The sequence below is a fragment of the Pleurodeles waltl genome, chromosome 12 (assembly GCF_031143425.1).
Source record: "Pleurodeles waltl isolate 20211129_DDA chromosome 12, aPleWal1.hap1.20221129, whole genome shotgun sequence".
Taxonomy (NCBI): Eukaryota; Metazoa; Chordata; class Amphibia; order Caudata; family Salamandridae; genus Pleurodeles; species Pleurodeles waltl.
The window spans coordinates 528,904,638-528,928,962 of NC_090451.1; the positions used below are offsets into that span (position 1 = coordinate 528,904,638).

At 42.9% G+C, this 24,325-nt stretch overlaps 1 protein-coding gene across 1 annotated transcript in view; it reads left to right on the forward strand.

Annotated features, from left to right (window-relative positions):
• The window catches only part of VAC14 (VAC14 component of PIKFYVE complex), a 1,245,171-nt gene that overhangs the window by 58,197 nt on the left and 1,162,649 nt on the right, over window positions 1-24,325 (forward strand). The window contains exon 3 of the mRNA XM_069217475.1: window positions 21,569-21,719. Within this exon, the coding sequence (XP_069073576.1) occupies window positions 21,569-21,719 (151 nt within the window). The remainder of the gene's footprint in view (window positions 1-21,568; window positions 21,720-24,325) is intronic.

A 24,325-nucleotide genomic window follows, 5' to 3' on the forward strand; every position in this document is an offset into this window, starting at 1 on the left:
CCTTCTAGGGATCTTCAGGCTCTGTGTGGCCCCTGCCTCCAGCACTCTTCACTGCAAAGCACAGTCTCCTGCCTGCTGCTCCAGTGACGTGGGACTCCTCTTTAGGCGTACTTAGTGGGCCTCACTGCGACTCCTGTGCCTGCTGCCTGTGAGTCGCCTGTGGGGCTGCCTCCTCTTCTTGTGACTCTCCCCGCTGCTAAGGGTCGCCTTGGGCTCCCCTCCTTGGGTCAATTCCCCTCGGTCTTGCTGGTCCTCTTCAGCAAACCTTCTTCTCCGACTCCGCATTTGCCAAGGCTTGTTGGTGGTTTTCCAGCACCACTGACTGGCTACATCATGACCGTCGACATGGGACATCCGTTGCATCACTTCTGGAACTCCTCTTCTGCTCCTGTGCTGCACTGCTGACTCTCTTCATCCACCGTCGACCTGGTCCTGCATTCACAGAAGGGTAAGTAGTGGTTCCTGCCACAGCCAGACACTCCAACTTGAACTGGACGTGGTGCTCTTTTTTTTTGCGGGTCCTCTACTGTCCGGATCCATCTTTGGTTTCTTCCAGTCTTGTCTGGGTCTTGCACAGTCCTTCTTCAAAGTTCTCTTGTGGGTTTAGGGACGAACCAGGTACTTACCTCTTCTCTCCTGGTTGCTGGGGGGCACCTTGGTACTTACATTTTGGGGTTCATGGTTCCTCCAGCACCTCTCTCCTGATTCCACTTCCTTTGGTGGGGGTGCTGTCTTTCACATTCCACTTACTTAATACATGGTTTGGTCTCCCCCTAGGGCCCTCACTATTCAAATCAATCAGAGATTTGTAGAGCGTGGCTAATCACCCATAAGGTCTCAAGGTGCTGATTTTTTGTTTACTATTGACTGTTTGATTACTGTTGTTTTTACTATTTGCTATTGCTTTCTATGCTAGTCACTGACTTCTAATGTGTACATAATAGTGTGCTTACTTACCTCCTATTGGAGTATTGCCTAAATAGTATGTGTGTTACTATAGTAAAGTACCTTTATTTTTGTAACACTGTGTGGTTCTTTCATGTGTGTAAGGGCTGTGCGACTGTAGTGGTCTTGCATAAGCTTTGCATGTCTCCTAGATAAGTCTTGGCTGCTTATCCACAGCTACCTCTAGCGAGCCCTGTCTTCCTAGACACTGCCTACACCTCACTAATAGTGAATACTTGGACTACGTATAAGGTGATAACACCATAGGTGCTCACCACACACCAGGCCAGCTTCCTACACTGGTAAAAGGTTTCACCTTCTTACTTAGTCCTTTTTGTCCTAGTTCACCACAGCAGTTCATATCTAAAGCCCACTGGACCTCTGGGAAAGTCCTTATGGACTCACAGGGTGTCGGGCAGAGACCATCAGCAGGATCCAGTGGCCACTGGCCAGCTGTGTCCTTCCAGGAAAAGGCCTTTTGCAGCTTGTTATGACCATGTAACTCACACAGAAGATTGGCCTTCTGAACTTTGGAGTCCACGTCTTTGTCCTCGGTACAAGAGAGAGCAAGTCTAGTCATTTAGGGCTTTCCTCAGGTCACAGATAGCAGGTTCAGAGCTCTCCTGATCTTCCACAGGTTCTGAAAGTGTTCTGATGTGGGTTCCAGGAGGTGCCACATTTATGCCTGGCACTAGCTAGTGGGCCGCAATGACTTCTGAGCACTCCCTAACTAATGCTGTAAAAGTTCCCAGGGCCAACCTTTCCTGCTTTTGGCATTTTTAGGAGGTGAAAGTCTTCAGCCAGACAACCTCTGAGGGCTGGTGGTTGTATGTGGAGAGTGTACTGTTAATCCTAGTGTCCACCCACATCGAACACTAAAATCCAGTTTGAGGCAGCCGTTGTCCCAACAGTTAACCCAGAGAAAGAAGTCTGATAGGACAAAAGCAGAGTCCTTCTCTAATCTGACCCTGTGTCCCCAGGAATCGTCTTGGGATCCCATTCTATCCCATTTCACGTTTTCCCCCAAGTTTTACATGCTAGCCCTCCAGACCTATCAAGCAGTATTTCGCACTCATGCAGGATCTGACATTGTAGTGTCAAAACGGGTGGCCACAGGCCCCACCTCTTCTCGGCCTATTCAGGTCAGCCTATTGTTTGCTGTTGCGAGGCAGTTCATAAGATTAGTTGCTGCAGTCCTCTAGTGGGATTTAACTTCCAGTCCCTGTGTACATTTTGTACCATATACTAGAGACGTATAAGCATATTAAATATACCTATTAGGAGTATTGCAATTCGACTGTTTAAAGGGGGGAGTACTGCTCCTTTACCACTGGTTACCAGGTGCTCATATTTCTAAAACTAGCAAAATCTAGAGTTCATCCAAGGCAAAATAATCTGGAGTGAGAAGTATAAAATTTGGATTTCCTACAGTGATGAAATACATCACCCTGTGTAATTAGAGACTTATTTATGGCACATTTGCTATTTAAAGTATAGGAAAATAGTTTAATACACATTTTTTAAATTACTTTTTATTCTAGAAAGAAAATAAAGCTTTGATCCTGACGAGGAGCAAACTAGGAACTTCTCAGTCAATAAGTGAGTCAGACAAAGTTGTCTTTTAGCCCATTGTTTTCTAACATGATGGTCCGTGTTTAATAAGTCAAGCTGGGTATGTGTGAGGTGGATTGTCTAGCGGTTCAAAGGGAAACCTATTCTGTGCCTGCTTACACAGATGAGCCTAATCGGATTATGCTCACTGAAAACATACTGCATGAGCTCACTAGAGCCTTGAAAGATTATTTATAGACCAAAAAATACAGGTCTGTCCAACTGAAGGCCTGATTTAGAGCTTGAGGAAATACTCCGTCACAAATGTGATGGATAGCGTGTCTGCCGTATTACGATCTTATTATAGCCTATGGAGATCATAATATGCCAGACAGGATATCCGTCACATTTGTTTTAGTACCCCGTCCGCTAAACTTCAAATCAGGCCCTAATTCTTCAATAAATGTTTCAGATCTCAACTTAATTATTCTACATTAAGAGTGAAAACCTAATGGATTTAGATTACTTTGGCTTCTGGATGTAGCCAAAAAGTGTTCCTCCTACCAAGCAAAAATTAAAAAAAAGCACAGCTGTTTTGAATAACTAGGTTCGATGACCGTATCATTGAACATAAAGTTAGGAGAGGTTCCCATATCCGCACCTCCTGAGTTACATAGGGCAAAATCCAGAGTTAAGGTATAATGTCGAGCAGAACTTTGGTAACACTTAATGTGAAACATTTGACTAGCACTCAAGAAATCTTCGATGGAAATTAGGCAGCCTGTCCCAATCCATGTGCGTGAATTTATTCAGATTAGAACTAGGTGGTAAAAGTATAGCAAACATCGCCACCCTAAAACCTGTTGTATTCTGGGATTGACTTTGTCCTCCAGAGAAGCAAAACATTTCAAGTATCTGCTGGATTTATTGAATCTGAACAAAGCTGTTTCTCTCCTGTATATTGCACAAGACAAACACTGACATCCCTAAGGCTCAGTTTTGTTTGGGGTGCTTTGTAAACTGAAAGCATGATTAAAAAATTAAGGAGTGATATTGGGGTGAAGTAAATAGTAACCTATAATGATGTGATGTCTATTGCCTATGATCCTATACATTTGCGGTTCAGAACTGGGTCTGTAGGTGAGAAATAAATTGATAAAACTACAGCAAGACAAAAGAGAACTCTCTACATTTGTTTTTGTTTGGGTACTTCACTACTTGACCCCTAGAGAGCATTATAAAAACCGAAGGCAGAGCATCTCAAAGATGAAAATGGGATATATTTTTTATTTCCGTGCCCTCCCTGTTTTACACAGTTATGGAAAGGAAAGATAAACCCTTTACTTGTGGAATATAGTACTGAAGACAAGATGAACCACTTTAACTCATTGCAACAATGCAGAACCGTTCAGCTTGGAGAAAGAAAAGATGGCAAGTGACTTGCAAATCAAGGAGCTAGAAGTGGTAGCGGCCAGGTTAGTTTATAAGACTGTACTGACCTCTGCAGCTCCAGTCCTCTCTAACAAGATACTTGTACTTACCTTCACCATTGGTGAGGATGTTTTACTTGGGTTAGCGACTTTCAGGTTATCATGTGTTGTTCAGAAGCTGAATGATGAGTCTAGCTGGGGTCTTTACTGAGTCACCTTCCAAGGACTGGGAACAAAGCAATGCAGTAAGATGAGAAAGGTTATTGTACAAAACTCTGGCTTGAAGCCTGCTCAGTACAGACCTGACTTGAAGAAGTGCAGGCCAGAGGAAGGGTCCTTATATGAGGAGTGGATACTTTTGGTCAAAAGAAATTGGTATGAATGGAAGAAAGGGATAGAGGGAAAGGATTACACTTCTTTAAAGAATGTGATGCTTGCCGAGAGACTCTGGGAGGAATCCGAGCAGCATTCTGTGGTTGTTAAACTATGTTGTGAACTTGGTCGTACAGAAGGGGCTGAAATTTCTGAACTCCAAGTCAAAGGGATACAAGGATTCCCATTAGCCAAACGAGAAGCTCTACTAGAAGGGCACGGTTACTTACTAAGGCGAGAAGCCTAAGGCAGCAGGTCCCAGAGAAAATGACGGCAAATTCTCACCTGCCCATACATCTTCATGTTAAAAGTGAGGCAAAGAGAGCCATATCGTGAGGGACTCAGGTGAAAGACCCTTTACCAGTCTCTGCTTTCATCAGCAGTTTGCTCACCCACACAGGATAATTTCTGAGAGGCCAGTGGATTTGTTGTTTTTTTGCCATGAATATCCAGGAGTTAAATCCAGGGGGGCTGATGTTCATCCACTTAAAATAAATCTGCTTCATTAAGGACACTTCTTTAGATGGCAAATACATTGCTGCCCATGGGTCTTTAGCCAAGAGAGCCTATGTGGATCCCAGTATAGACCTAGATACTGACAGACAGACTGGAATTGCTGCCACTGATGACTTTTCCACCCCTCTGGCCACCTAGTCAGGTTGAAATCTAAGTGAATAGCAAGAAAGGCCATAGTGGACATTGTGGTCAAGGACAAGACGGGCTTTGCCTGTCCGCTGGGCAATGATGTCAGAATGGTTAAGGGGATTGCCTAATTAACCCTATGTGAACCTGATCATTCATATTATCAGGAAATAATGGGTTCTTTATAGGGCGTAATCATGCTCTCCATTTCAACTCTACTGCAGAGACATAGTTCACTGTCGGAGGACAAAGGCCTTTCCATTTGATCATGCAACTTGAATTTGCTTTGCTTTACCATTAACTTGCCACACCTTGAACATATAGTGGTCAAGTACTAAACATTGTTTAAATACATATGTAAATAATCCACAAATGTTAAATATTGTCTCAAATTTAGGAAACTCCACATGTTAAGCAGGTCAGCTTAACATTTAACATATGGGCTTCCTAAAATATCAACAGGGTGGGTCCTTTCTGGAGTTCCAGGGTAAAATCTAAGGCCACACTGAGCCAGGCTGGTGACTTCTGCTCCAGATGAAGAGAAGGCTGAGCATTCTTTAGTTATGTCTTAAAATTCATATCCCTTCAGAGCTGCAGAAGTTGCTGGCTGTTTGAGGACCATCTACGGAGGTCGTATTCAAGGCCCCAAGTCAGTGACCTTATCTACCTTTGTGGGCCTCATGAAGCCGGCTCAGGACCCCGTCTTTGATAGTGGAACTGTTAAGGTGAAGGTGGCTTGGGAAGAAGCCTCCCTTTAAGTGAGCCCTCTGATCCAGAGGCTGGCACTAGCAAAATGCTAACCATCCCTCACATGCACAGGATTTTCCTCATGCAGCTTATCTATGAAGTATCTTTAGCTGGCCCCTTTGCCCTCAGAAAGACTAAGGATTTAACTATCTCCTCACTGTTACCAGCCTCATGCGTGACAGGATGTAGAAAGTTTCTGCAAGACCTGCTTAACTTGTCAAGCCACTTGCAAGAAATAGCCAGACCTACACTTCAACTGTACTGTTACAAGTTGCAGGAATACTCTTTAAGCAGGTGGTGATGAGCATTGTTGAATCCCTGGAACTATCATCACCCTCAATATATTTTTGTTGTGGTGGACCATGTCACCAGGTGCCTTGAGGCTGTGCCCTTGAGAAACACTTCTGCCGTGTGGTAACTAGGAATCTTGTTCTAGGGTCAGATTCCCAGTACTCTGTCCCTAACCCAGAGATTAGCTTCATTTGTGTCACAAAGTGAATGTATCCGGTCACTTCTTACCACTCCCAGGCTAACAGGTTGGGTTCGTGGAGGGGTTCAAAAAGACCATGAAGAGAATGATGGAAGCTCTTCTTAAACCCTGTGGGAGAAAGTGGGATGTAGTCCTACCATGCCTGTTCCTTACCTGTAGGAGTCAAAAAGGAGTAGGCTAGGGTTTAGTTCCTTTAAATTCCTCTTTGGACACCTGTTTTGATGTTCTCTTACTTTGGTAAGGCAAGACAGAAAAGACAACCCAACAACACTAAGGGGCCAGATGTAGCAAAGCGTTTGCGACTCGCAAACGGCGAAAAACGCCGTTTGCGACTCGCAAAAGCCTCACCGGAATGCAGAAATGCATTTTGCGAGTCGGACCCGACTCGCAAAATGCATTTCCGACTCGCTAATAGGAAGGGGTGTTCCCTTCCTATTAGCGACTCGCAATGCTATGTATATTCATTTGCGACCGCGATTGCGGTCGCAAATGAAGGCGCAGTTACCATCCACTTGAAGTGGATGGTAACCCAGGCGCAAACGGGAAGGGGTCCCCATGGGACCCCTTCCCCTTTGTGTCTGGCCATAAAAATAAAATAAATAAATAAAATAAAATAAAAATAAATCCAATGGACCACTACCTGCCCTGAAAAATACCGAAACTAAAGGTTTCGTTTTTTTTTTCACAGTGCAGCTCGTTTTCCTTTAAGGAAAACGGGTTGCACTTTGAAAAAAAAAAAAACTGCTTTATTTAAAAGTAGTCACGGACATGGTGGTCTGCTGTCTCCAGCAGGCCACCGTCCACGTGAGTGCCCATACTTACAATGAGGTCGCAAATTGCGACCCACCTCATTAATATTAATGAGGTGGGTCTTTGCGACCCCATTGCGAGTAGCAGAAGGTGTCTGAGACACCTTTCTGCATCCCAAATTGCGACTTGCAATTTGCGAGTCGCAGGGACTCGCAAATTACAAGTCGCAATTTGGGACTTTGCTACATCTGGCCCTAAGTCACTCCAGACTGTAATCTTGTTTTGCCATGCTGTGATAATGTCTAGCTTTCAAAAAGTTACAAAGTGGTGAGGGTTCTGGTTTAATGAGTCTGTCACAACTTTTGATTGCAGGATTCTTTTATTGATTATGTCTGCAGTTAACCTGCCATATTTATGGCCTCCAGAAGTATGAAATGAAGGTTGTGCTTAGTTCATAACTTTCCCACTTGACTTCTCACTGTACTTCCTCTCCACAATCTTCTGCCTGCCTTTGTACCCCTGATTAGTAGCCAGGACAAAATTGGGTAGATTTCTTGTGGACAGATGGGAAAATAATGTTGTTTTGATGTTATATTTTGGAGCTGATAGTTGTACTGTGTCGAATGAGCTGCCAGTTCCAGTCTTGTCCTGTTCTAGTTAGTCTCCCAAGTGAGCCAGTTGCTATAAAATGGCCATTCAATGGCATTTCACTTGTGGTCATTGTATGGCTTGCACATATACCACACAAACAGACACATTAGATCTCTGCCTTGGATACATTTGGCCACAGAGAAACCAAACTAATTGTTATATAAACAATGTAATTTACATTATCACATGCCCAACGACCTATGACATATAGGAATGACCACCAGAAAGGTTTGCTTATTACAAAACACTGTGGAGCAATTAGATGCTGCTGTAACACAACCAAAATGACTAATCACTTTATATCTCAAGGATACAATGAGGATGATATACAATAGATGGTATTGGAAAAAGTGTAAACGACCCATTTCACAACTAGGGTTCTAACAGTACAGGAACAGAGATGGGTGTACAGATTGAATACATGCAAACAGGGTCTTAATGATGGAATCTCATCAATACACTGAATAATTATTGAGAGAAACACAGTATGCAGAACAAGTCTGGGGCCTTGTGATACCATGTTTACATTTTAAATAACTATATATTATACGAAAGGAACTATACCATGGCCTGATAAAAAACAAATACAAGATTAGGCATGTGAAGTTACGAAGTAAAAAATGCCCACACACATTGGGAACAAATTGGAGATACTGGTAGGGAGAAATTGTCCTGGCAATAAATAACTTTTTCAGAACTAGGACATTAAAATAAACTCGTTCAATATGTGAGGAATATTTTTTTGACTAATTACTATGCATAAAATTAGATATAGTCCCACTATATACCATATACAAAGGTAGATCATAGGGATGGCAGTTTTGTGTGTATATATATATATATATATATATATATAACAATTATTGACTACGACTGCATATTATATTAAATATATCACATTTGCAGTGGCTCCTTGGAGATTAGAACACTTTCTCCACCTCACGCTTGTTTACCTATGTTGTCTTGCTTTTGGTTTTGTGTGACAAGGCAAAGGGGCAAAACTACTTGCCTCTTTTGTAGTAATATGCATGGAAGATCAAAATATTGCATGTTTTCTGTGTTCTGGTACCTCAGGAGACATGGACACAACTTTTATGTGCTTAGGCAGGCAAGGAACAAACACGTCAGTGCATGCTTCATTATACCATGCTTTAGCTATCCAAACTGTATACATCCTCTGAGCAACTGAGCAGCTGAGACTAGTGATTTTTTAAATTTCATTTATTCTAAACTCCTTTGTCTTCTTGCACCTCTGTGATTTTGATGAAAATAGGCACTAATACATGCCTCTCCATCCAGGGCACAGGCAAGTAGGCCAGCCTCACGTTTTAATGTTTGTGTTGTGTCGGTTAATTCAACAACTGATGGGTGACAAACCCGGCATCACTGCCAAACAAACTGGGTTTAATAAAGAACTTCCCTGACGAAAGCCCAGGACCCTGCAGGTGCCATTAAGAATGGCTGACACATGTTGACATAGTATTAGAGTATTGGGATGTAACCCTCGCCTCAAAATTCACCTGACTAGTTAACCCAGATTTTAATCATACCAGTAGCACCCAAAATAATGTGAATCAGGGGTGACCACTATGTCATTTTAATCTTGATATTTGTAATCTCTGTTTGCATTAGAACATATCTATAGAGCTCTCTGAAACATGTTTGAGCCCACCTTTATTTTTAAGGCCCTACTGAATTCTAGGCAGGGCGACAGTATCCTGCGATTGTCAATTAAAATTTCTCTTTCTCCTTCCGGCATGTCAGTGTGCATTTTGTTAGTAGATTTTCAGAATTGGAACTTAAAATCTGACTTACCCATTAGAGAGGGTTTTAAACTATATTTCTTTAGAGACCATAACTTGACATTCCTACCTAGTCCCAGTCGAATGTTATCACTTATTAAAATAAGGTAACCCAATGTTATCCTATAGGAGTGGTAGGTCTTGCAGTGGTGAAAAAACACATTTGAGAGTTGTTCACTCCCAGGACATATAAAACCTAAAAGTACATGTTCAGTGTTTTAGATACACTGCACCCTCCCCTAGGAGCTGTTTATGTCCTACTCTAGGTGTGACTTGTATGTATTAAAAAGGAAGGTTTAGACCTGGCAAAAGCTTTGTTTTGTGAAGTCGAAATGGCAGTTTAAAACAGCATACCCAGACTCACTGGCAGGCTTGAGACGTGCTTTAGTGGGCTACTTAAGTGGGTGGCACAGTAAGCACTGCATCCCCCCTAGTAGCATCTAATTTACCTGCCCTGGATATATGGTAAATCACTCACTAGGCACTTACAAATACATTAAATCTTGCATTATCTATTATAAATTTCTACACAGTGTGTACTATTCTCCTGCAAGATTATATAGATATCGTCTCTGCCCAGATGACAAATGTGCTAGATGCATTGTAGAAGGGACGGATTTCCTTCACCTGGCCTGGTCATGTCCCCAAATTCAGTCCTACTGGAAGGAAATTGAGATGGCACTGACGCTCATAGTTGCTCAGCTTGTCACTCTCACACCGTTGGTGGCAGTGTTGGGGCACACAGGGAACATAGTAGCAGGATTGTGGAAATATATATCTCTCAGCCTGCTTCTTGCCATGAGGTGGGTGGCGTGTGAGTGGGGAAGAGGCAGAGCACAGAGTTAAGGACTGGCTGCAGGATTTGATATATTGTAGGGAACAGCTACTATGTATGCCTAACTTCTACCCTCTAGCTCCAGGCCCAGGGATATATGGGGCCCACTGGGGGCTTATCTTTTCACCAGAGCCTCAGAAGCTGTGGATGACCCACCCCCGATTTAATGGCTTGGCATCCCACCTATACATGGCATGTCCAGAAGCTCTGTGTTACTCCTAACTGGCTGGGGAGGACCTCCCACAATTGTACAAGTTGATGTTGCTGGAGGGTAAGCTCTTAAAACTCATTAGTGTGCGCTCACTACAGATGAAAGGTGTGTCAAGACTGGATATGATATCTGTTAACGTGATTGCAATTGCTTTATGATCTCTGGGTGGTTCTGATGTGGGAAATGCAAATCAAACCTGCAAAAGGGATACACCCTACACAATGGTATGATGAACTTTGTTTGCTCGAACTGTTTTTTTCTTATACATGATAAATGTATCCTCTGTGGCTTAAAATGAAAAACGCCAATAAAGTAATCTTCTAAAAAAACAAATGAATGAAATCTGCCAGTTAGGGCACAAGCACCTTAGCACTGGTTAGCAGTGGTAAAATCCTGCAAACACTGGTTCAGACACCAGGAGGGTAGAAGACAAAACTTTGGGGGTGACCCTGCATAGAGGGCCAGGTCCAACATGGAGCATTGTTTAAGCTAGTTCTACTTAATCCACAACCTTTGGCTGTCAGATCTGTGGACACATCCTGCAACTATCAGCTTTCCGACTGTACACAATCTGAAGTCGATTTATTGGGCAGTTGTTACAGAGATCAACTTTCGAAAGACAATCTTCTAAACTGATCAGTGGCTTTCAAGAGTTTAAATCTACGAGTCAGCGTGAGTCATATTGGAATCAGGTGACTGTTCACATTCACAGGAAGTTATACTTCCAGTTTAGTGTGGGCGCTCTTCTGCTGAGATCATTTACAGCTAAGTGGACAGGGCGGGTCGCTGAGGCATGCGCCACCCGTTGCTCTTCAGCGGAGAGTGTTACACACATTTTTTTTGCCTGCCCAGGTTATGCTTGCCCCCACAAGACTTGGCTAGCACCTACTTGCAGATGCTTTGGTGCCTCCAACTTTTCTGCTGCACTTTGCATTTTGAGGTCTTAGTGCAGGCCGGCACTTGCTATCACAGTTGCCAAGTTTCTGGGTACGATGTGGAAAATTCGCAGAAATGTATTGGCTACCCTTCCCACATCAAACTGATTATTTTGCTTCCCCAATTTTTATTTACATAATGTAGTGGTTGCTATTATACTGGTACATTTTTTACTAAATTATTTCTTCTTGTCTGTGTAGGCATCTTAATGTTTGACACTTCTGCTTTGTAGCTCTTTGGAAATTATATGTAATTTGCCTTTCAAGGTGGATGAGGAGTAGGGGTGATGGATGAGGAGTAGGGGTGATGGATGAGGAGTAGGGGTGATGGATGAGGAGTAGGGGTGATGGATGAGGAGTAGGGGTGATGGATGAGGAGTAGGGGTGATGGATGAGGAGCAGGGGTGATGGATGAGGAGCAGGGGTGATGGATGAGGAGCAGGGGTGATGGATGAGGAGCAGGGGTGATGGATGAGGAGCAGGGGTGATGGATGAGGAGCAGGGGTGATGGATGAGGAGCAGGGGTGATGGATGAGGAGCAGGGGTGATGGATGAGGAGCAGGGGTGATGGATGAGGAGCAGGGGTGATGGATGAGGAGCAGGGGTGATGGATGATGGATGAGAAGTAGGGATGATGTATGATGGATGAGAAGTAGGGATGATGTATGATGGATGAGAAGCAGGTATGATGTATGATGTATGATGGATGAGAAGCAGGTATGATGTATGATGTATGATGGATGAGAAGCAGGTATGATGTATGATGTATGATGGATGAGAAGCAGGTATGATGTATGATGGATGAGAAGCAGGTATGATGTATGATGGATGAGAAGCAGGTATGATGTATGATGGATGAGAAGCAGGGTTGACAAGTAGGAATGAGGAGTGAGAAATGAGGATGTCCTAAAATGGATGCTGTACAGCAGATTGGACCGCAATTTGCAGTACTAGTTGCAGGGTTATTGTCTCCATCAGCAGCAACCGTGCAGTGCAGGTACATGGGACACAAAAGTAAAACAAGCATTGACAAAGCCAATAGGTTTCGCCTTAGTTTTTTCTTTCTATCTAACTGGATTCCAAAATATTAGAAAAATTTTATGTCTGTTATAAATTTGATAAACCGTTAATAGTTGTTTATGTTGTGATGTATGTTGATTTAATAAACAACAACATAAACAACTATTAATAGTTTATCAAGTTTAAAACCATCATTATTATGACATTTTTCTAATACTTTTAATCCAGTTTGATAGAAAGAAGAATCAAAGGTGAAAGCTATTGGCTTGATGGCATGTGGTGAAGAAGAAAGAAGACTGCAGTGAAGAAAGAACACCGAAGACGGCATGCTGTGAAGAAAAAGAAAGGTAACTGCAGTGAAGAAAGACAACAGAAAATGGCATGCAGTGCAGAAGAAAGAAGACTGCAGTGAAGAAAGAAGACAGAAGACAGAAGACGGCAGGCGGTGAAGAAGAAATGAGACAGCAGTGAAGAAGGAAGACAGAAACTAGCATGCTGTGAAGAAGAAAGAAGACAGCATTAAAGAAAGAAGACCTAAGACGGCATGCAATAAGGAAGAAAGAAGATGGCAGTGAAGAAAGAAGACCGAAGACACAGCATGCAGTAAAGAAGACGGACGTGAAGAAAGAAGACAAACAATGACATGCAGTGAAGAAGAAAGAAGGCGGCAGTGAAGAAAGAAGACAGAAGACTGCATGCAGCAAAGAAGAAAGAAGATGACATGCGATAAAGAAGACAGTAGTGAAGAAAGAAGACAGAATGCGATAAAGAAGAAGATGGCAGTGAAGAAAGAAAACAGAAAACGGCATGCGGTAAAGAAGACTGCAGTGAAGAAAGAAAATGGAAGATGACTTGCGGTGAAAGAAAGAATATGGCAGTGAAGAAAGAAGACCGAAGATGGCATGTGGTGAAGAAGACTGCAGCAAAGAAAGAAGACAGAGAGGATGGCAGCGAAGAAAGAAGATGGCATGCAGAAAGAAAAAAGAGGTACCTTAAGCATCGTAGCCAGAGGAAGGACACTGGTCAATGTCCAATGGCAAGTGACCGGAAGGAGTACTTGGTCCAGAGGCAAGCTGACGGCAAAGAAGACAGCAGGAAGTGAAGCAAGTGACGTGCTGGCCAATCAGAATGACTTTGGACCAAGCCAGTGGTAAGTTCAGGTAAGTAAGGGATGGTTTCCAAGCCCCTTTCTAAGTTTTATTTTATTTTTTTATTTTTTCTTCTCAACAAAAGATTTCACAAGCACAGCACACAAGTGCAGGTGAGACCTGAATATTGGCTAATTAGCATAAACCTTCAAAAGCATCGCAATGACAACAAGGAGCAATACAGTAACAAAATAATGTAAAAGCAATCATGCAGGTCAATAAATGTTAAAGAGACTTGTATTATATTAAAAAGAAGCAAACAAAGCATGTGAAAGTTATGTCCAAGTGTAATAAGAGTAGAAGATTGGCCACAAGAGTTCAGCCTCCTATATAGGTTTATGATACCTATTGTCGACTGAATGAGAAAATCATAATGGACATCTAAGTCTGTATCTGATACATTAATCACCTGCCCATTGCTTGAAATGTGACTGCTGCGAAACTCATATAATATATTTAAAACTGAATGGCAGTCCTTGGGGACATCAGTTTACATTTTTGTTTCGCTGTAAAGATATCGAAATTATTTATGGAGTACATCTTTCTTCAGAAAGATTACATATCGTAAAACCAATTCTGTATATGAGGAACTGTGATACTAGGCATAAATTCTCCCTATGGGATTTTGATAATAGTATAAGAGTAAATAAACTTGTACAAAGGATGGAGAATATAAATGGTCTGCAGATGAGATTGAGATTTTTGAAGTAGTAACTTGTGGCAATATTGTGCTTCATAACACCCTTGTGCTGTTTGTAACTTAGACCTGTTGCTATTAGCCAACTTAGCGGTAGTTTTACTGGCCTCTGAATGTTGGAAGGCTATGTGAGAATTGTCAGAAGTCAAACTTATGGCATTGTGATCAGCTGAAAAAACACCAACTGGCTCACATACCTTTTAGGAGTATGGGGGGTACAGTTTGTTGAATTTGCAAATAGAATGTAAGACGGCTGCTGCAAAAATGAGACTAGGGTTATTAGATTAAAATAAAATTGAGAAGAACAAGACTAAATTACTGCAAGACTGTGGAGACTACTGACCTACAACAGTAAGCAAAAATGGAAAGCTCATTCAAATAATAAGAAAGCAGGGGCATGCACTGTTTTGTGATCAGAAGTTCACTTCTACAAAATGCTTGCCTAGGGAAACAGCTATCACTTTAAGAGCCCATCATCGAGAAGATTTGAAAATCTAAATTGACTAACATTATTTGTACTGAATGACATACAAAGAATTCCTTGTTTCATGAGATGGGTGAGTTTAATTGTAAGTGATGCCATAATTTTGATTTGCCGATAAACAGCTGTAAAGAAATAAAGGGATTGAATAATCATCTTATCAATTAAACATTACAGCAGCTCTAGGAATACTTAGGAGTCCACTTATTGTTTATAAACCACATTAACCATGTGGCTCTATTTTATATAGGTAGCACCGTACACTATATTGAATTGAGAGTTGCTGCACATGTTGATCCTCTCAGATGCAGTGATGAAAAGTGCATGTAGCGGTTAGCTGTGGAGAAAAACGTACCAGTGGCAGGTGTTAGTCAGGTTTGTGCTAAGTTACCAAGGCGTGGGCAAATAAAATTACTTTGGATGTCCATTAGGTTTTCCAGGAAGGGCTGGGAATGCAGAAATGATATAGGAGTGGTTTTGGGTTGTTTTATTTATTACAACAGCTCCACGACCCATGTTGGCCCCATTCCTGTACACTTTGTTTCAGCGGACTGAAGGGAAAACTCACCAAGGAGGTTGACTACTCCCACTACTTCTGAATGTTTATGGCGCTATACTTGTTTGACATGCTAATTCTGCTGAACTCATGAACACATTATTATACCAACAGATATAACTATTCAAAGATAATGGTCCTCTATTCCATTAATCCCAAACAAAAGATATTTGGTCATCAACAGATGCCTAAAAGGGGTGGAATTGCTTCATTATTTGAGGTTGCTCTTTGACTGAGAATATGCATCAAAAGCAACCAAATTAAATGGCGACCACTTGATTTTTGGCAAGGGATCATGGTGCTATACATATGCCCTCTATGTTGAAGATTTACTGTGCAATGAGAAGATCCTCTGTCAGTTAGGGTTGCTGGTATTTGGGACTACACCAATACTAAATGGTACCTGTAGAGGACAATAAGTTCTCCAAAAGGTAAGTGGGATTTTAATCAACAGTTTTGAGTTCCGTACCTCATGACAAGCTTGCACTGAATTACTTAGAGGACAGATTAGGTTGGCCCTGTTTGGTTTCCATATATCAATCTGGGAAAATATTTTTGTTATCCTTTCAAGATCAATTTTAAATGACATTATTAAGGAAGAACAGGAGCTCAGTAACCAGTGCTCCTTTTGATGTGCACCTATAGCACTCCCTTCACATTTCTCTCTCGAGTGGAGGGTTGGGGGATGGCACAACTTCCATTTAAGCTACACTGGAGGCTAGAGAGCCAGGTCAGTAACGGGTCACGCTTCATCAGTTTTTGCCAGCACTAATCCTATCCAGAGAAGCCACTGGATCTTGGGTTGGCTTATGATCTAGAGGCTAGACAATGGCTCACAGAACATCTGCACTTTTCCTAAAAGGCAAGCCATTTACTCAGTAAAGAGTAATCATTTCTGCACTAGTCACTCAGGCCTCAAACATCTGTCTAATTCTTTCCAGCATCTCTCACCTTCCATGATGGTATAGTTGAAATACTCCACCTACTGTTTGTCTCTAGATGGTAGAACAGTGCCATTTGTTGTTTTCTTCTGCACCTACTGAGATGCCTTTCCATCTTGTGTCTGAAATCATTTGTACTCCATTGTCCAACAACAACTCATTGTAATATTCCTCCCTTAAGCCTGTCTCATCATTGAACTTTATTTTTGAGCTTTCGGTGATGGCAGACCAAAATGGTATTTCTGGCTATCTGGAATATTGGAAATGAAGAATATTGTACTATCCAATCTGCACATCTAACTTTAGTACTGTAGGGTGCCATTGCGCATACCCTCCCTGATGGACCTGGCCCTTTTTGCAGCATTATCCCCAAACTGTTTCCCTTCTTCTTGCTATTTTTTCTGACCTGTTTTTGTTGGCTTTAGGACTCTGGGCACTTAACCACTGCTGACCAGTACTAAAGTACAAGGGCTCCCTGCCTACATTGTATTGGTGATTGGTTTATCCATATATGATTTACTAGTAAGTCCCTAGTAAAGCGCACTATGTTTGCCCAGGGCATGTAAATCAAGTGCTACTAGTGGGCCTGCAGCACTGATTGTGCCACTCACGAGTTGTCCTGCAAACCTGTCTCAGACATGCCACTACAGTGCCTGTGTATGCAGTTTTAAACTGCCATGTTGACCTGGCACCTTCCCTTTTATTACATGTACCTCATCCCTGAAGTAGGCCCAAGCAGCTCCATGGGCAGTTTACAGTGTATTTAAAAGTTAGGACATGTACTGCTGTGTTTTATATGTCCTAATAGTGAAATACGGCAAAATGTGTTTTTCGCCATTGCAAGACCAATCTCTTCCATGGAGTAACATGGGGATTGCCTTGAAATATCTTTTATGTTTAATTTTCCATTGGGAGCAGATAGAGATATGAGGTTTGAATTCTCTGAACTCACAATTCACAAATTCATCTTTTGGTGAATTTGGCTTTTGAATTATAAGTTTTTGAAAATGCCACTTTTAGAAAGTTGGCATTTTCTTGCTTAACTATTCTGTGCCTCTGCCTGTCTGCGGAATACACGTCTGGGACAGGATGGCAGTTCGGCTGTTTGTCATTCACTCTAGACAGTTGCACAAAGGGAGCTGAGGTGTGCCCTGCATATCCTGATGGCCCATCACCAGACTGATGGGTCTTCCTGAGCTAGAGTGTGTGTGTGTGTGTGTGGGGGGGGGGGGGGGGGTGACACTTGCACCTGAAAAGGGCTGTGTCTGACTTCACACAAAGCAGTCTCCCGCTCCCTGGAGTGTGTCTGGGGCCAGGGCATAGAAAGGCAGGGTCTTGTTCACTACAAAGACTTCTCTTTGAAGTTTGGCTACTACAGAGACAGAAATGGGTATAAGTACTGGACCTCTCACCCCACATTGTTGGAATCGTTCTGGACTGAGGAAATTCTGCCAGGAAGAAGAGCTGGATGCTGCCAGAGGGACTGCTACTCTGCCAGTTGCTTTGTTGTGCTGGCCTGCTGCTTCTGTCCTGGAAGTGAAAGGACTGGACTTGGCTTACTACAACCTGCTTTCAAGGTTATCCAAGGTTTGAATTGAGCTTGCCTCCTGTTTAAGATGTGTCAGGGCCACCAAAGACTTCACCTGCCAGTGGCTGGGCTCACTTGGTGAGAGTCCTGTAATGCTAAGTGGTGCCAAATCTAGTTCGTGGGCCATTGGAAGTGAGCTCTGGTGTAACCAAGAATAAACCAAGCACATAGACTCCAGAGCAACTTGAGAACTGGCGCTGTTGTCTGACTCTGCGCCGCTGCCTGCGCCAGAGCCGTGGTCCCTCCTGAGTGGAACGACGACGACCTGCAACACAGGCCTGACGCTGCTGCAGTGCCTCCAAAGTCCCACTACGGCTAGTCCTGAGTGCTGTGTCACTGACGTCCGTGATACCGGACTCCGTCGCAGCATCTGTGGCTCCGTGGTGTGATCGCAACACTGCAAATTTGATGCCTCACATCTTGACCTGCTAGATTCATCGACCCTGCCTTATCATAAAAAACAGATCCCTCGCACCGGACGCTGCATCACCTCCCCTGCAACCGTAAGGAACTGATACCTCCCCAGCCTAGCTGTAAGAAACCGGTGCCTCACCTCCCTGGTAGCAATAAGGAACTGCTGCTGCACTGGCTCCAGGAACTCTTCACCTCCCCAGGTCCGAGCAACGTTTTTGTTTCCTCATCGTTTTCCCAAGGTACTGTACCCGGGGTCCGTGCAACTCCATGATCTGCCCGCACTCCCTCGTGGGGTGTCTGAGTTTTGGGAGCGACTCAGTCAAGACGCAGTGATAGACCCATTTGGAGGTATTGTGTTTCTAAGCGCTACACTAAGATTTAATCTTTGAAAATTCGTATATTTACTTGTGTTTGTTGGATTTTTGTTGTTTTTGTCTTGTATTACTTAGATAAATATTGACTATTTTTCTAAACTGGTGTGAAGTACTTTTGTGGTATTTCCACTGTGTTACTGTGTGAGTGTACAAATACTTTACACATTGCCTCTGAGATAAGCCTGACTGCGTGTGCCAAGCCACCAAGGGGGTGAGCAGGGGTTATCTTAGCTCTGTTACTCCCTCACCCTGACTAGAGTGAGGGTCCCTACTTGGACAGGGTGCAAACTACTCCCAACTAGAGAACTCAATTCTAACACTCCCCAAATAGGGAAAGTTCAGATTCAAGCGACAAAAATATTCCACAATTCTTTTCAGAGGAGCGTATTTCTTTTTCACTAGAGAATCTCGTCAGATGGCTGTTATCTGAAAACCTTTCAGCGCTTATCATTTTTGTTATTCAGTACTCAATTTGGTTTATGTACTGACGTTAACATGTTTTATCAATGATTGTCTCATTTTCCACATTCAACATCTTTAGCTACTACTTATATGCTATCTCTACAAGTTTGAAGATAAAGTCCTTCTTCAGGCGATGTTTTATACAAATCTAAAAAAAAAAAAAAAAAAGAAAATGCGTTATACAAATGAATATCCTTTTTGGGATTCTATGTTGGTCGTTCGTCAAGTTCATGATCACATACATAAACGAATAATGTTGCACTTTAAGAAAAGGTTTTAAAAGGGAAAAATAGTTGATGACATACCAGTTGAGGATCTATCAATTACCTGCATTAGTGCGACATTCATCCTGTCTATTTCGGAATTCAAAAGCATCTGTCATTGCTTCCATTTTAAAACGTTGTGGGTATTATTTTTAAACAAAAAATATGAATTTACTAACCATTTTAAAGACCCATTTGAACCTTTAACTCTTTGTTTATTGCTCTGGGCAAAAATGATTTCTGCCATGTAGTCGGTGATTGGTTTGCAGCTTTCATTCGATTTCAAAATAGATTGCCATTTCTCATTTTAGAAGTGGGAATAGTGCTTTTCTTTGGGAATGGAATACACATATTTGTAGTGTTTCGAAAGAAGAGTAGAGGCTTGCTTCTATTGTTTAAAGAGACGTGTTTGGAATGTTTATCAATTGTGCAGTCCGTTTAACAAAAGCCTGATACTAAAGTCAAAGTCTGCCTTGTTCCCAAAAAGCAGAACCATTGGTGGTCGCCATTTAAAATTGCAGGATGAAGTGGATGTAAATGTTCCCATCCAGAACAACTCATGTTGTAGGGATCCTGTGTCTGCCCATCCATGTACTCTTGATGTGCTGTGTCCCCACACTTGACGTTTAAGTTAAGTCAAGAATCCATTAGATGATCACTTGCATTATAGAAAGGAAGACGTATTACATTGCCAAAGCTTGTTTCGGCAGCTCTCCCAATGCTGCTGTTTCGTTTGTAAAACCACTTTCACACTGGAATAATATTCTGGCATGTTCAAAGGGTAACCATTTTTAGTGTGAAATCTGACGTTGGACGTTGGTTTTATTCTCTCAGTCAACACTGCGTGATCCATATGGTCACTTGTGGAAACTGTGAACCTTCATTTCTTTTTTACTTGTCTCAATCTCGCATCATGATGTGCTCCGAAAGTTTCTCAGAAATACTGCTCTTCAACATATTGTAAAATTGCTGGCTGGAGAATCAGTTATGCTGACATCAGGCCAAACTGTATTTGGCAGCATATCTGGAGTTAGAATTATAGTCAATTTCCTCGAATGCTTAATGAGCTCCAAACATTTTGTTCTTAGTGAGGGAACGTAAGTCAAGACAGAGGTGCTTTATTCTGTACCCCTGCGAGCTCTGGCAACTAGGAAAACCTTATCACACACCTTCTTTGTTTCAGGGTTCCATGCAAGCCTTCTTTAAGTAATCGAGATGCTTATGCTTTTAGTTTTACTGAACACTGGAGCAACATCCTACCTTAATAATATTTTGTAACATTAGCGCCTGAGGTAACTTTGCACTTCTCCAAACGCTATGGAAAACTACATGCCATAAAATATCACCATCTCCTCTCCTTTTCCTTTCTCTTTCTTCATGTTTTTATTAGAACTACTTCCAGCAATCATGCGTTGGCCTGTCCAACTCATCCACACTTTCTTCATGCAGCAAGCCTGCCATCAGCAACACTCAAGATTGATCAATCCTACCTACATCAAATCCCTCTGGCTCCACATTCAGTACTGTACATATCTTGCTCATTGCTGGCCCATGCATCATTGTTGCTCCATTTCACTTTTATGTTATATTTTCTTTACCCTATTTTTGTATGATAAAACTAAATACTATTTTCTGAAATATAAAAGAAAAGACACCACCAGTCACTTGTAAAACCTACTTGGCAGTGTTAAATAAACTGTCCTGCTGACCTCACCCCAAGTGGAGCAGAAGAATTTGGAAGTAGGCATGTTTTTATTTTTGTGTGTGTGTGTTGGTGCACTGTATGCTGTTGTGTATGAAACTGCTCCTCTGCTGAGTGAGGAATGCAAGTGCAAAGTGTCCCACCGAATATAGTGGGCATAATGGATTTGAGATGGGTTCAGCAAGGAAAAGCTGCTTGCTTCTGTTCACATGGGACGCATGAAACGTAATGAGGTGAAACGTGTACATAGTTAATAAACATGTGTGATGTGTACTTGCAATTCATGAGCCTCAACAAGTCCTTCCACACCCGACCTTCCAAACCTCACACAGGCAGAAAATAATATAGCTAGTAGGAAAGGGAACCCTGAGGAAAGCCACATGAACAACAGTACGAGTACTAAGACATGGAACACTGTAGTGCGTTTAGCGGGTTCTTGTGCAAAATAAACGTTTTTCTTCAGTACAATGCGATGTAGTTGAAACTGTGCACTAGTACATGTCTTGTCATGCAGGCGTGCATGCACTCCAGTGTCTGACCTCCTGTGTCTTACTTCTGCAGGCTGGTGAGAGAGTTTGTGGCCCAGAGCAATACAGTGCAGATCAAGCATGTTATTCAGATCCTGTCGCAGGAGTTTGCGTTGTCCCAGCACCCGCACAGTCGGAAAGGAGGACTCATCGGCCTGGCAGCCTGCTCCATCGCCCTTGGCAAGGTAAGCTGTACACTACAAACTTTCCACTGCCAGTGGCTTGAGAGCATAGAAATTGAATGGTTGTGGGCCTGCTGTCCATCTCTGCCCCTTCGCTCCGTGCTGGGAGGTGAATCCTGATTGATACTGCTCATGGTACCATCGCGACTGCTGAAAATCCTGTCAAAGTTATTTCCTGCATTTTCCGGAGTGTACATTGTTGCAGACCTTGAACTGTGTCTATAAACCTTTTCTCTTGCACATTGTCTTAAGAGCTTCCTGCTCTCGTGTATGGAGAAGCAAAGTGATCATTGTGCTCAATAATTATTGTGTTCTTATAAACATTGATTGCTGGAGCCTATAAATGGATCCCATGTTCACGCAATGTTACTCCCAGTGGTTCAAAAGGTGACCGTGAAATAGTCTGACAGAGATAACCTTCCAATTGCTCTTACAAGTTCATGAATCTAGCTTTACCACAGATGTTTAACATGTTTGTGCAAATATTTCTTCAAAGCATTGCAAAATATATTCTTAATACTTTTTTGAGACACTTGTTAATGTCAGTACATTGGATACAAAACGGCTTTTGACATGTGTGCCTCTCAGAAGAGGATGTGAAGGGAAGTTCTGAGAAACGTGGTCATAGTTGAACATTATCACACTCAACACAATTGTCATCAAATCCAATAAGGGTCTTTTGTGAATATCTATGTTGGTTAATACTAACACAGTAATTAAATATGAGGGCTCCTTCTGGCCTGACTTGTATTTAACATACGCCGAGAGTGAGTGAGAGAGACACTAGATGAGCTGAAGAAGCCAATAGGATGCAAACCCTCCGAGAGCTGATGAGAGAGGCAGACTTACCTTCACATTTAAATCTTCCAGTCCATCAATGATAAAGGGGTGTTGACAAGGCCTGAATAGTTTGAGCTGTAAAACGTGTGAGGAGCTTGCACTGTTACGTAGGACTGCAGCTTCTAGTGCTTTGAGCGGCTGATGCTGCATTATTGTATTGGTCTATTTGATGGCACTGGCAGCGTCCCTGCCAGGAGATACTGAACGCATCTTTATGTCAAATACAAATAACCTTTGATTAATAAGCAAATATCTGTCATTATGGCTTTTTAGGCACTTGTTTTGGTGCTCTGCAAGCTATACACAGTACTTCCACTAGGCTTGTAAAAACTGCAGGCCTGTGATCTTCTTGGGAACACAACACAGAATGCCAAAAAGGTTAGGGTGCTGTACTAGTAAAAATATTGTAGCCATAATGAATGGTCCAGTGCTGCTTCCAGAAGTAGTATGAGTACCTTTTTGAAAAATGCTGATCCTGTGCCTCGAATATAAAGCTGATTTACTTATATTACCCAGTCAGGAATACACTTGGGGATGAGGGTAAATGAGGTTTCAGACTTCATAGCCATTTGATCCTTGTCCTTATTAGCGAAACTGTGAGGACCTTTTTCCAGTTTGAAGATGTGGACCAGAAATAGTCTGCTCCTGCCCCCTTCGTAGCCTGAGGTTGGTACGCTTCCATTGGTGTTGGCTGGCTTTCGCTTCAAGTGCCGTGCTCTTCCTCTAAGTGCAGTCTATACACTTAATATGGCGGCGGTTTTGGCTCTTTCCTCTGTTGACACGGCTACAGAGCTATGGAATCTTGTTTCTGACCTAAGAAGTGTGGGAGTACTGCCTGGTAGGACTTTTGCCATCAGAAGCGAATGCTGGTTTCATGTTTTCAGGGTGTCGTGGGTAGAACAGCGTGTACAGAGCACACAAGTCACACTTCCCTTGGATTGTCCTGGTCTCTACTGTTCAGAAAGGTGTGAGGGTAGGAGATTTTCCTGAGAGCTGCGTGAAGCAGGGGACGAAAACCGTAGCTATTCCACTTTTGACATATCTGACAGAGTAAATCCAAAATTCAGAAACCAAGGATTCCGTTTTGGGATGTTCATTGGGATAGCCGTGCTTTTATGGTCATGCAGCAACTTCCTGGTTGCGATGCAGGTCATACTCCTGGCTTTACCGCAGAGTCTCTCTGTCTAACGATCATGGATACTTGATGGAGCTTCTGCAGTGGGGCGCTCCGTGTCAGCTCTGTCAACCATTGTGGCTGGCCACGTCGCACCTAGGGCGACTGTAGGGTGGACAGCGTCCTAGCGTCGCTCCCCTGCCTGAGGTAATGGCCCGGAGGGGCCTCTGTACTTACTGAGGGTGGTCCACTGCTAGTTCATGGCCCCCTCGTGGGCAGGACCGGGTGACACACGGGGATTGCCCGTGTATCACCACAGCAACGGGGGGGCGCGCAACTGGCTGGGACGCGCTAGTTAGCGGCGCATAGTAAGATTATGCACTTGGGGGCAGGGACGTGAGCACCAGCGGCAATCGGTTGGCGCGAGGTACTTATACAACAAGTACCTGCCCGGAGCCAGGCCGAGGTGGTCTGTTCATGCCTCACCAGTGGCAAAGCTTGATCTTTGAGGTAGCCAGTTTCAGATTAGAATAGCTCACAGTAAGGTCGGCTGCCTCTGGTGGAGGTAGCCCTGAATAGCACCTCGGAGTCTGAGGTTACGCAAGCTTCGCCCCCTGCAGAACAAAAGACCACCGGGAATGCAGTGTATTTCGTA